We start from the raw sequence: 11,905 nt of genomic DNA, 5'->3' as shown, positions 1-11,905 counted from the left end.
CATAGAGTTTGTGAAAATGTAGAGGGTAGGACATGCTCTGCCTTTCCGCTCAGCTACCCATGCCGTCGTTGACTGAGGATATAAGTATAGTGTGATTCACTGGGGGCCGAAACAGTGTGCGAGAGAAGTTTAATGTATGTAATTCAACATTGCCCCAGTGTAGTCGGCGACAGTCGGGAAGACCGTGGTCGGGAAGCAGCAGAGCGGAGAACTGCGGAGAAGTTTCCCGGCACTAGGAGTACGAAACGCGGGAGTTCCCCGACGCGATAAACTCGTACGGTGACTCTAGCTGTGAAGTGCATTTATTCAGATTTTTTCGACCAAGAAGGATTTGATCCAGACCGTCCAGACGCTTATGCTTTATGCTAGGCCTTTACACGAGAGTTGCCACTTTCTAGTTCTTACGTTAATAAGGATCCAGTGAAGTTATTAAATCGTAGAGCCAAGTGAAGCGCAATATTCATGGTTTCGGGGCACTGACGTGGCAAAATACCATGGATAGGTCAAACCCACCAGACGCTGGTATGTATGTGCATAAACGTCGTTTGTTCGTGATCAACATTCCATTTAAACGTACATACATACATCAAACTTCCTCAAAGAAAAGTGTTAAGTTGCATAAACGTTATACCTATTTTCCTAAAAGTGCAGTCATTGGAAGATTTGTATACAATCGTAACGATATATTTAGTATTATTTCACAAAACTCTATCTGTTATTTTGATATGTTCTTATAAATAGTAAAGTCGTATGTAATATTCGTGGTCTGTCAGTTGACTGATTAATTTCATAATTTTAGCTTGAAGAAAAACATGTCGGTATACCATAATTCATCAAATTTTACCGAGTCCATAACTTTGGAAGTAGATTATAAGCTATAAGAAAAACAACAGATCAAAACTCATGCTTTTTGTTTTATTTACAGGGCAACGTCCACATTGCAGATATCGTGGAAGAAATAATAATGTGAATAACAGCAATAACAGAACACCATATCGGCGTAATGATCATTCCCAAGATCATAATGCCAATGCAAAGTGAGTTCTCTGAACCTGATACAATATCCAACAATTTCCTGCTTCTGAATTTTACTATTGTGATCAAATTTCCAATTATTTTGCACTAAACATTTACAAATCGTATTTGGTAGATCACCCAGTTGTTCCAATTATTCCTTGTACAATAAGAACTTTTTTTGGAAACTTACAAATACTGTCTCTATATGCTATACAAAATATGACATTTGGTAAAATTCAATTCCTGTTCATAATCTTCAATTTAACCTTTAGACTGCCGGAAAGTCTAAATATAAGTTTATGCCAGTGATCGAACTTTTACATATGTTAGATATAAGATGTAAACACAATATTTTGAAAATTTCTGAGAGAAATAAAGCTCTAATTCCTCTAATAAAACCAACTGTAATTTAAAGCTTCATAACGATAATTATCACCATCAGTCCATTTATTGATCAATTGTAAATATATTACACACGGATATTTCAGTACTGTACAATTATTCTGTTTCAAAATTTACTGAAAAAAATCTACTACTTAGTTGCATTTTTAAAATTTTTTTATCTAATATGTAATCAATTTTAATTGAAGGAGTATTTGAACAATCGTTTATACTTATTGATAGAACGAAACTTAATAAGCAATTGTACTTTGCGAAGTCTTATAACATTTCTTGAAATAATATGATATTCATTAATTTCACAGCAAGAACAGAGGTCAGCATCGTAGCAGAAGTAGTGGTGCCAATAGGCAACCGACTAACAGAGATCAGTATAGTACACGATTCTTCAATTTCAGACGGTTGAATGATTTGAGTATAAGCAATAGTGATGATGTTGTTACAACATTAACCAACAAGAAAGCTGACTTCGAAGAATTATTAAACAACATTACCACCCCAGATCTCATGGTGGTCACATTGCGAGTTTTGACCAATGTTTCGCAAGCTAATTTTGCTGAAATTGTAACTAGTGTACTAAGCCACGCTTGCTCACCTAAATTCCTCAAAGAATTGGAAAGTTACTTGACAAAATTGGCGTTTGAAAGTGCTATTGACAAAATGAAAAATAGACTATACCATGAAGACAAGGATAATTTTTGGCTTAACCTGATTGTGCTGTTTAAAAAAATCATGGAACTATTGCCGAGTAAAGCTAGGGACGAATTAACCCCCATTTTACAAAAAATAATCCCAATTACCACAGCTATTGAGCTTAGGGATGGATACAAAATTCGTGAACAGTTGAAAAATGATGCATCGAATATGTTGCAAGAGTTGGAAAAAGAAATTAAGAAAATTGAAGACAAAAACAAAAAACGTGAGACAACTTCTCAGGAAGTTGTGGAAGAGAATCCACCTGAAGATTTCAGATCATTGAGCGTTATACCAACAGTGGAAGACTTGTACAATCAAAACCCTTTTGTCAGGGCATGCAAAATAAAAGACGCATATGATTCAGTTGAACATTACTTGGATGTTCAGTTTCGTTTGTTACGTGAAGACTTTGTATCCCCTCTGCGCAGTGGCATACAAGAGTATTTGCATGGTCCTGCGAAATACCGAAATCACGATCTTCGGATTTATAAAAATGTAACACTCATAGCCCCAGATGTTGCGAAAAATAATAGTGGAATTTTGATCTCATTTGGTGTACTAAAAGTAAAGTGGCATACATCAAAAAGATTCATGTTTGGTGGATTATTACTTCTGAGTAAAGATAACTTCAACACTATTCTCTTTGTGACTGTTGCTAATCGCGATGAAAAAGAACTCGAAAAAGGATTTGTTTTGATAGAACCTTGTCAGGGTACAAAAATCACTCGAGATTTATACAGCACTAAGTTTGTTATGTTGGAATCAAAGATATACTTTGAACCATATTTAGCAGTCCTAAATGCTATGCGACTTATGAGGGAATCCAACTTCCCAATGACAAAGTATCTCGTAAATGCTGATACTTCCACTTCTCTGCCTCGTTACCTTACACCAGGTCAAATGTTGCAATACGAAGATTTCAGTCTTCCTATTGACGGAGATCATCTTTGGCCGAGTGCCAAGGAAATGAAATTAGATGAAACACAGTACAAAGCATTTAGGTGTGCTCTTACACAAGAGTTTGCAGTAATCCAAGGACCACCAGGAACAGGAAAAACATTTATTGCATTGAAAATAGTGGGCACTTTGTTGGATAACATAAAATATTGGAAGCCTCATGGACCAATTGTTGTTGTTTGTTTGACCAATCATGCCTTGGATCAATTTCTGGAAGGTATTCTCCAGCACACTAATTCCATAGTGCGTGTTGGCAGCAGATCGAAAAGTGAAGCTTTGAAACACTTCACGCTAATGGAAAGACGCAAGGCAGTCCAATGTGGTTATAGGAATCATGCGTTGTCAGTAATGTATGACGTGAAACGTGAATTGGAGAGTGTTCTGAGTTCTATTCAAAGAATGCGCGCATCTCTTAAGCATTTGACCACCGCGGAGGCTATTGTACCTTTGAGCTGTCTGCAAGAATATTGCCATGATGTAGAATTACAGCGAATCAAATCCAATGAAGAACTGGTAAACTTAATCGTGAGTACCAATCTAACTATGGTTCCACAAAGTTCACCACCAATTCAAGATCTGGAAGGTGCTACTGCTGAAAATTTTCCCGAAGAAAAACTTCCATATGATGAAAACGTACATATGGATGACGAATTAGAACTTAACTTGAATTTTCAAGTTGATGATTCTGATAAACTTATTTTTCCCTTGAGAAGTATAGATATGCTGATTCACAGGCTGAATCAACAGATACTTGAATACAGAAGTTTAGGCCCAGAGGTGCATGCTCTGCCATTTGATCCAACCATTGAATGGGAAGAGGATTTAAATGCATTGTTCGTACAACGAACGAATCTACAGGTAAGCTTTGCTATGCTCTGAAGTATGTATAAATGCAAAATTTATATACAGTAGAATATAAATTACAATGTTTTAGTCAAGACTTTTAACTTTAATTCGTACTCATGAAATTAGTAATGGTAATTGATGTAATAGGAAACATTTCCTATAAGACAGAATGAGATGTAACAGGTATGCAATTTAAACTTGGCAAGAATACTCACCACATTTTATTACGAAAATTCATCCATAATTGTCGAAGTAGCAAATTGAATTATTATTATTAATTGTACTTAATTTTGCAGCGAAAATTGAATTCACACCCAATAATAAACACTAACCAAAGATTACCAGCCAGCAATCCTCACTGGAGAATGTACTGGAAGTGGGTAAAGATAAGCTATGAAAATGTAATGCAGAAAATAACTGAGATGGAACATACATCTCGTCAACTGCGCTCAAAATTGGATGAAGCTAAACAACTGGTTGATTTGGCTGTACTACGAGAACATAAAATAATTGGGCTTACCACAACTGGTGCTGCCAAACAACACGCATCTTTACGTGCTCTTCATGCTCCTATAGGTACATTTCGATCACGTTTGACTGATCATACCACAGTATTTATAACTTCACCTTATAGTGAGACCTGGGAGAGTAAAAGATCAGTATAAGATACAGATGTATCCATTAAGTAACTAAACGAATTAAAGTAAAACAATAGGTGATATTAAGAAAAGTAGGGACTCCTAGAAGTTAGAGTTGTGTACACAGTAAAATAAAGATCTATCATCGATCGAGTGGCTCATAATTTGAAATGTTTTGTATTGGGAAGTGAAGATATTTTTGAACATTCTTGTAGAATTTAGAAAATTCTCAGTAACGCGAGATAGGTAAAATCAATTTGTAGTGCCTTTTTATTTTTGATGATTTATAAATATGTTTAGTTTTGTCACTACACGATTACTATTTTTAATTGGAATCTAGTACTTATTCATCTTTTGCCAATCTCTTTTACCCTCTTAGTACTAGTGGAAGAGGCGGCAGAAATTCTTGAAGCACACGTTGTGTGTTCTTTGACGAAGGCTTGCCAACATGTGATCCTGATTGGGGATCACAAACAACTTCGACCGAAGGCGTCTGTTTACAAACTGGGCACAAAATACAATTTGAACATATCGCTCTTTGAAAGAATGGTTAATATCAGAGGTGATTGCACACAATTAGCGTATCAGCACCGAATGAGACCACAGATTGCCAAATTAATCTGCCCGCCAATTTATCCGACACTTTATAATCATCAATCAGTACTTGATTACCCTGCGGTAAGAGGATTGGTAAAAAATATATTTTTCCTTAATCACAACAACCATGAAAATAGCCATAATAGCGAAGAAAGTTGGACTAACCCATACGAAGCGCAATTTCTAGTGGCGTTTGCTAGACACCTAATACTGCAAGGTTACAGCGGCACAGCAATCACCATATTGTGTACTTATACTGGACAATTATTTGCTCTTATGAAGGTAATTACAGTTTTTGCTCCGTAGTCATTGTAAGTGGTTTTAGTATTTACTTTGATGGATTTTTAGAATTTAGTTTCGATTATGTAACAATTTCATATATACTAACTGCAATTCCCATATCGGCACATGTTTCTTAAAATTTGAAATAATGTTGACCTACAATTACAATGACAAATACAAATTACATTGCTTTATACTTTACAGGAAACTGCTCGTTATACAATTCTCAAACAGGTACGTGTAACAACAGTTGACAATTACCAAGGTGAAGAGAATAAGATCATTCTTCTCTCACTCGTACGCAACAATGGTGAAGGGAACATTGGATTCCTTAAAGAGGAAAACAGAGTCTGCGTGGCATTATCTCGTGCACGTGAAGGTCTCTTCATAATGGGAAACATGAATGACCTTCTTACAAAAAATGAGATCTGGCCAAAAATTAATACTGTTTTAGAAAATGAGAATGCCATAGGTGATACCCTTGAATTAAGATGTCAAATACATTCTGACCAGTTGCTAAAGGTAATAATTCATTGCGATAATTATTATTCTTCAGGATACTGACATCTCACTCATGGAAGCCATTTCATTCAACCAGAATTTATTCACAGATACAGAGTGTGAGTGATTTCCAACAATGTCCGGAAGGTGGTTGCTTGAAGAAATGTGACGGTGATTTACCGTGCGGACATTCTTGTACAAGTATTTGTCACACATTGGATAGGGAGCACAATGAATTTCAATGTAAGCAAGCCTGCATTAAAAGTTGTCCGAATGATCATCCTTGTCCGCTCAAGTGTTTTGAAGGCTGTAAACCATGTCGAGTGATGGTAGATCGTCAACTCAAATGTGGGCACACTGTGCAAATGCCTTGTGGATGTGATGTAGAAACATTTGAATGTTATATTACGGTAGGTATGCAGCGCTGTGCTTTGCAATAGGAGCAAAAATTTTTCTCACAAGAATCTAGCGCTCTCATGTGTCACCAAATAAATTTCTTTTCTAATTTCTTTTACATTAATTATAAGTGAAAGATTTGTTATGAATAAGATTGTTTAACTCCTGTAAAAATATATCACTTGATTCTTTTACATAGGTAAACGCCATCTTACCGCATTGTAATCATGAAATTAAAAAACCTTGCTATCAACCTATTGAAAAGTGCAAGTGCCCGCATCCTTGTGAGATTCGTTTGGCATGTGGTCATAGTTGCAGACTTACTTGCCATGCTGATGCAGATCCTGATCATATTGAGGTAAAGTTTGACTTGTCGATGAAATATTAGAACAATGGTAACACTAATTTAGAAATTTAATATTTGATGTGTATTTCTTTTATAGTACCTCTGCTATAAAGATTGTGCAAAAAATAATATTGGTTGCACTTCCAACCACCCATGCAAGAAACGATGCCATGAGACATGTGGAGAGTGTACCATATATGTACAGAAAACGCGCTCCTGTGGCCATTATTATAAAAATATTCAATGCGCTGTAAATGTAGAAGATTTGTTATGCAAAAGACCTTGCAAGCGTGTTATGAGTTGTACTCACAAATGTGATCGCCAATGCTATGAAGTTTGCGGTGGCTGTGAAGTAAAAGTGAGTATAATTTTAAATATACCATCATTTCAATGGACTCTAGTTTTTTCGTAATATAAAGTATAAGTTAAGTTGTCAAACCAAATTTGTTACGAATTCTTATCAATTTATTCTTTTATGAAAAATGAAAAACATGTTTCTCAATTGACCAATAAATATATTACCTATTCTTTCATAAAATCTACCTCAAAATGAAACAAGTGAGTAGTAATTAAATTAGTTGAAAAAAAAGTTACGAATATTTTTCAGGTCAATAAACTCAGTCCTTGTGGGCATACTGTGGAAGTCAAATGCAGTGAAGAACCAACACGTTCTAAATGTGGTGCTAAATGCCAAAGAATATTAATGTGTGGTCATCCCTGTGCAGCAAAATGCAAAGAACCATGCACTGACAAATGCAAAGTAATGACTCGTCGAAGTGAACCTGGGCTATGCGGGCATATTTTCTCAGTGCCTTGTCACTTACGAAGCATTGGTGAGTATTCTATAAACAGCAACAGGTGAAAATTTATAGAATGGTTTCAAATTTAGTATATTCATGTATTCAGACTTCAACGATTTGAACTTCTTTTCCCTCTTGTGATTTTGTTACACTATGCAAGGGCACTTTCTCTGATTTTACCAATTTTTATGCCTCTATTCAGGAATTATTGCAGACCAAATTTCGGTTGATTGCAGAATTTTATTACCACATTTCAGCTGTTGTTAACTCTGGAACCAGAAGCCAAAACATTATTTTCTATAATCATGGAAGGTACTTTCATACAGTATAACAAGGTTTAAAAAGGGAAAAAAATCGGAGTAGTTTAAGTTTGGAAGGAAATTCATACTTTGAGTGTTAATTATTTTTTCCGTCTAGAATCGAGCTCTAAAGAGATACTGATGTACTGTAAGGAACCATGCAGAACACAACTAATTTGTGGACATTTATGTAGCGGGACATGCGCAAACTGCAACCAAGGACGTATGCACATCTCTTGTAGGCAGCCTTGTGGCAACATCCTTGTTTGTGGACATAAGTAATTGATATTTTAATATTAACAATAAACACGTAGTAAACGATGCCAAAATGTGAAATTATCAATCAATTGTTTCAAGTTTCTGTAAATGAACTCATCTGCTCAACATTACTCAATGATCTAAACAAGATATAAAACCAATTATTACAAATATTTTTAGGAAAAATGTCATCATGCTCACACAATATTGTTATGAATTTTTTAGGTGTGATGTGCCCTGCAGGCAGGAATGTCAACCCTGTAAGAAGCCTTGCGAAGTCAAATGTTTTCACAACAAATGTAACAAGAAATGTGGAATACCTTGTACGGAATGTAAAGTTAGTATATCCAAAATTAATCACATATTGATCATACAAATTTTAAAAATAAATAATTCATTACCGACCGTAGTAGTGTTGTGCGTAGTATGCGAGACTGCAGAACAAGAAGACTTGAGTTCGAATTTACAGTGTCGATGAGGACCAGAGTGGCAATTCGCCAAAATTGTAATACGGGTCACTTCATTCAGGCACTGAATCGACAAACTGAAGTTTGAACTCGGTCCAGCTACACCTGGGCAATCTCTGTAGTTTTCCTTGGCCCTTGTGCGAATGTGGCTGTTTCTATTGAACATTTTATGATAACTGCAGACGCATAATGATGATCACTAACCGATCCTTCCCTCACACCACACAAGCTATCCGCTTATGGGGCCATACCAGAAAGGATATGGCGGGACTGGTAGTGATTATTATTATTATTGTTGTTGTTGTTGTTATTATTATAATTAAGAGTAATTTTACTAATCGAATCCAAAAATTCAGCAACCAGTATAGTGGCATCATACTCGAAATATTTTATAAAGAAAAAGTGCGGTATAAAGTACAAATTATGACGCTGTAAAAGCATTTAATACAATATTGATGGAATACTACTACTACTCAGAATATTGTTGTTTTTTTGCTTCTAACATTCTGATATTAACGAATTTTCTTGAATTTCGAATTTTGTGTCAACATCTACCCCTTAAATAAATTTGATTTCAAATTTCACAGGCTAATTGAAACCCCTATGTGAACATTCCTTTCACATACTAGTAAATCTTGAAAAGATATCCTTTTGTTACGTTAATATTATGTGGGGATTATTTCTTTCAGGAACCTTGCATACGGAAATGCGTACACCAAAAATGCAATAAACGCTGCTATGAACTATGCGATATAGAACCATGTATTGAACCTTGCACGAAGATGTTAAAGTGCGAACATCCTTGTGTTGGCTTTTGTGGCGATCCTTGCCCACCATTATGCCGAATTTGCGATAAAGAGGAACTCACAACAATTTTATTTGGCAATGAAGATGATCCAGATGCAAGGTAAATTTACACAATTAAAAATACCTTAATTTTTTAAACCTTTATTTTTTCATGAATACAATAACAAATTGCAAGTACCAACCTTACCATACAACAACTTCCTAATATACTTTGCACAATCTTTGCAATCTTGATAGGTTTATATTTCTGGAAGATTGTGGACATTGTATAGAAAGTGATGCACTCACAATATGGGCATCAAAATGCAGTGAGATGATTCAAATGAAAACTTGTCCCCTCTGTAAAACTCCTATAAGAAAGTGTATGAGAGTTATGAACCAAATCAAAAAAGATATGGCTGATGTACTACAAGTAAAGATAAAAGTATTCGGTAAACCGAACACACAAAAAAATAGGCAGACAAATATTGTTGAGACAATACAAGATATGAATTCCGACTTGGATGTTGCAGGTACTTGTATTAAATGAACTACATATTTCAATACTGCTAAGTATTTCATCATTGGCTTACAACAGCCTATTTAATACAGTATATAGATACATCTTTACCTATTCTTAAGCAAATGTATATTCTGCTACTAAGAATTCGTATTTTTACAATTACTTACTTTATAAATTCTTTGAAAATCTCATTTCATGCATTTCCTCAAGATTTCAAATTTCCGGAGGTAAAGAATTTATTACAAAAATTACGAGAAAACGGAATCCTCATAAAAAATAGAAAGTGGCAAACTTTGAGTTTACAAGAACTTGACGCTATGGAAACCGTGTTGAAACTTCTACAAGAGATGCTTGACATACTGAAGTCAATAAAAGACCGTTCTGTTAAATCTTATCGACATGTGAAAAATCAATTTCTTATGCTAGTGCAGTTTCTTCCAACACGAGGCCAAATATCCAATCAAGAATTAGAAGATATTGCACTAGAAATTCAACGGCTAAGATACATGGTATGCTCCTTGATCGTATTTATAAATTTTTAACATCAAATACCTCCGGTAGTTTCCAGAACTTAGAATGTTGTTCAAGTCATAAGCGCACTATTGTGTAATAAAAAAAGAAAATCTGCATTTTTCCTTCGAATCTGACGGATGATGTATAATTTCAATTAGCATTAATTTTTTCTCTTGTGAGAAATGCATATTTAAAAAAATTATGACCATTTGAATATGAATTTGCACTTTTACGCAATATGTAACTTCTACAATTCTAAGGGTTTTCAAACTTTCAAATCGGATTATAGTTGAAATACGATACCATTGATTTCAAAAAGAGTAGAAAACCGTAATATTCAGATTTTAATTGTACCACAACTTTACGTTACAGGCGAAAATGTGCGAAATAGATGATAAGTCTGGAATTGCTCATCAAAAAGAATACGATGCAGTATTATTAAAATTGTTAGGCATTCAAAAATTCACCAAAAGCAGAGAATTGGAAGTTAAACAGGGAATACAGATTGCAATACAGCAGTTTGACGATAACATTGTCCAAGAACGAAAGATGATTGTCAAAGCAATGGGCTTTAAACAAGGCCATTGGTATATGTGTCCAAATGGCCACGCTTACGTGATAGATGCTTGTGGTGGCGCAATGGAGGAAAGCAAATGCATGGAGTGTGATGCCAGAATTGGCGGCACTTCGCATCGTTTGAGAGATGATAACAGAGTAGCTACAGAAATTGATGGGGCTACGCGTCCCGCTTATCCTTAGGGCCTTGTCTGCCTGCCACTGATTTCATATTTTAACCCTTAATATTCAAATACATATTATACATCTGTTGAATACTAATGTATCTTTTGATTTGACAACTTTCGAAGTATTGTAGTTATGCCAATGAACAATTGATTTCAATGATGCATGTTTTTTGGAGCCTTACTAGTATTCAGTTTGAAAAATATGAACGATAATGTGTTGATTCGAAAAAGAAACGAAGAAGTTGTTCTATATATTTTTTCTTTGATTTCATATATATTCAGAGTTACAATACAAATTCTTGTCTTCTGCGTATTTAAGTACAGGTTCCTAAAGGGTAACGATCCTAAAATAATTAAAAATACCGTATTAACCGTAAGCAAATGAGTGTGAGTAACACTCATATATAATAAATATTATAAGAAGCAGGTATCGCCCTCAGATAAGTAGCTAAGAAGCTATTGAGTTTCACTACTCACATAATCGATTGATATCCAATGAGAGAACCTGAATTATAATAAGATTAATTTTCTATCCTGCCGTATGCAATGTATATAGACACCTGCCAAAAATGACACTAAAGTTTATCTTCTACTATTGAGTAGAGTGTGTGCACTTTTGAAAGAAATTTCGTCCAACGGTCAGCCGCGATACGAGACGATTCATGTTAACCGCCTATGTTCTTGAAGGAATAACAAAATAACCGCCTTTCTCATATTTATTAGATGATATAAAAGATAATTCATGTATGGAAATGTTGAATAAAATGAAATACTACAATGAATTTTCGTAGGCTATGAAAGTATATCTAGTTTCTATTTTTCCTTGAACGTAAATTGCATT

At 34.9% G+C, this 11,905-nt stretch overlaps 1 protein-coding gene across 2 annotated transcripts; it reads left to right on the top strand.

The window, feature by feature from the left end:
• The first annotated feature begins 119 nt into the window (after window positions 1-119).
• On the top strand, window positions 120-11,846 carry LOC107217457 (NFX1-type zinc finger-containing protein 1). 2 transcript variants are annotated; one of them, XM_046734199.1, is made up of 16 exons: window positions 120-522; window positions 926-1,037; window positions 1,722-3,927; window positions 4,212-4,491; window positions 4,933-5,432; window positions 5,637-5,954; window positions 6,044-6,343; window positions 6,529-6,687; window positions 6,773-7,033; window positions 7,283-7,508; window positions 7,893-8,052; window positions 8,258-8,369; window positions 9,189-9,406; window positions 9,544-9,818; window positions 10,019-10,317; window positions 10,694-11,846. In XM_046734199.1, exons 1-16 carry the CDS (start codon window positions 495-497, stop codon window positions 11,078-11,080), a joined length of 5,841 nt encoding a protein of 1,946 aa, XP_046590155.1. In that variant the 5' UTR covers window positions 120-494; the 3' UTR covers window positions 11,081-11,846. The 2 variants fall into 2 exon arrangements, with proteins under 2 accessions (XP_046590155.1, XP_015510475.2); XM_015654989.2 differs by lacking the exon at window positions 10,019-10,317 and having other exon boundaries at window positions 10,694-10,850.
• The last annotated feature ends 59 nt before the right edge of the window (window positions 11,847-11,905 follow it).

The sequence above is a fragment of the Neodiprion lecontei genome, chromosome 3 (genome assembly GCF_021901455.1).
Source record: "Neodiprion lecontei isolate iyNeoLeco1 chromosome 3, iyNeoLeco1.1, whole genome shotgun sequence".
NCBI lineage: Eukaryota > Metazoa > Arthropoda > Insecta > Hymenoptera > Diprionidae > Neodiprion > Neodiprion lecontei.
This window is presented reverse-complemented; position numbering and strand designations above follow the sequence as displayed.

What these genes read in the sequence shown, in the direction of transcription:
- LOC107217457 (XM_046734199.1), top strand. Translation starts at nt 495, where the DNA reads ATGGATAGGTCAAACCCACCAGACGCTG. An exon ending in TTCCGACTTGGATGTTGCAG is followed by an intron (nt 9,819 to 10,018) that starts GTACTTGTATTA and finishes CATTTCCTCAAG; the next exon opens with ATTTCAAATTTCCGGAGGTA. An exon ending in TTCAACGGCTAAGATACATG is followed by an intron (nt 10,318 to 10,693) that starts GTATGCTCCTTG and finishes TTTACGTTACAG; the next exon opens with GCGAAAATGTGCGAAATAGA.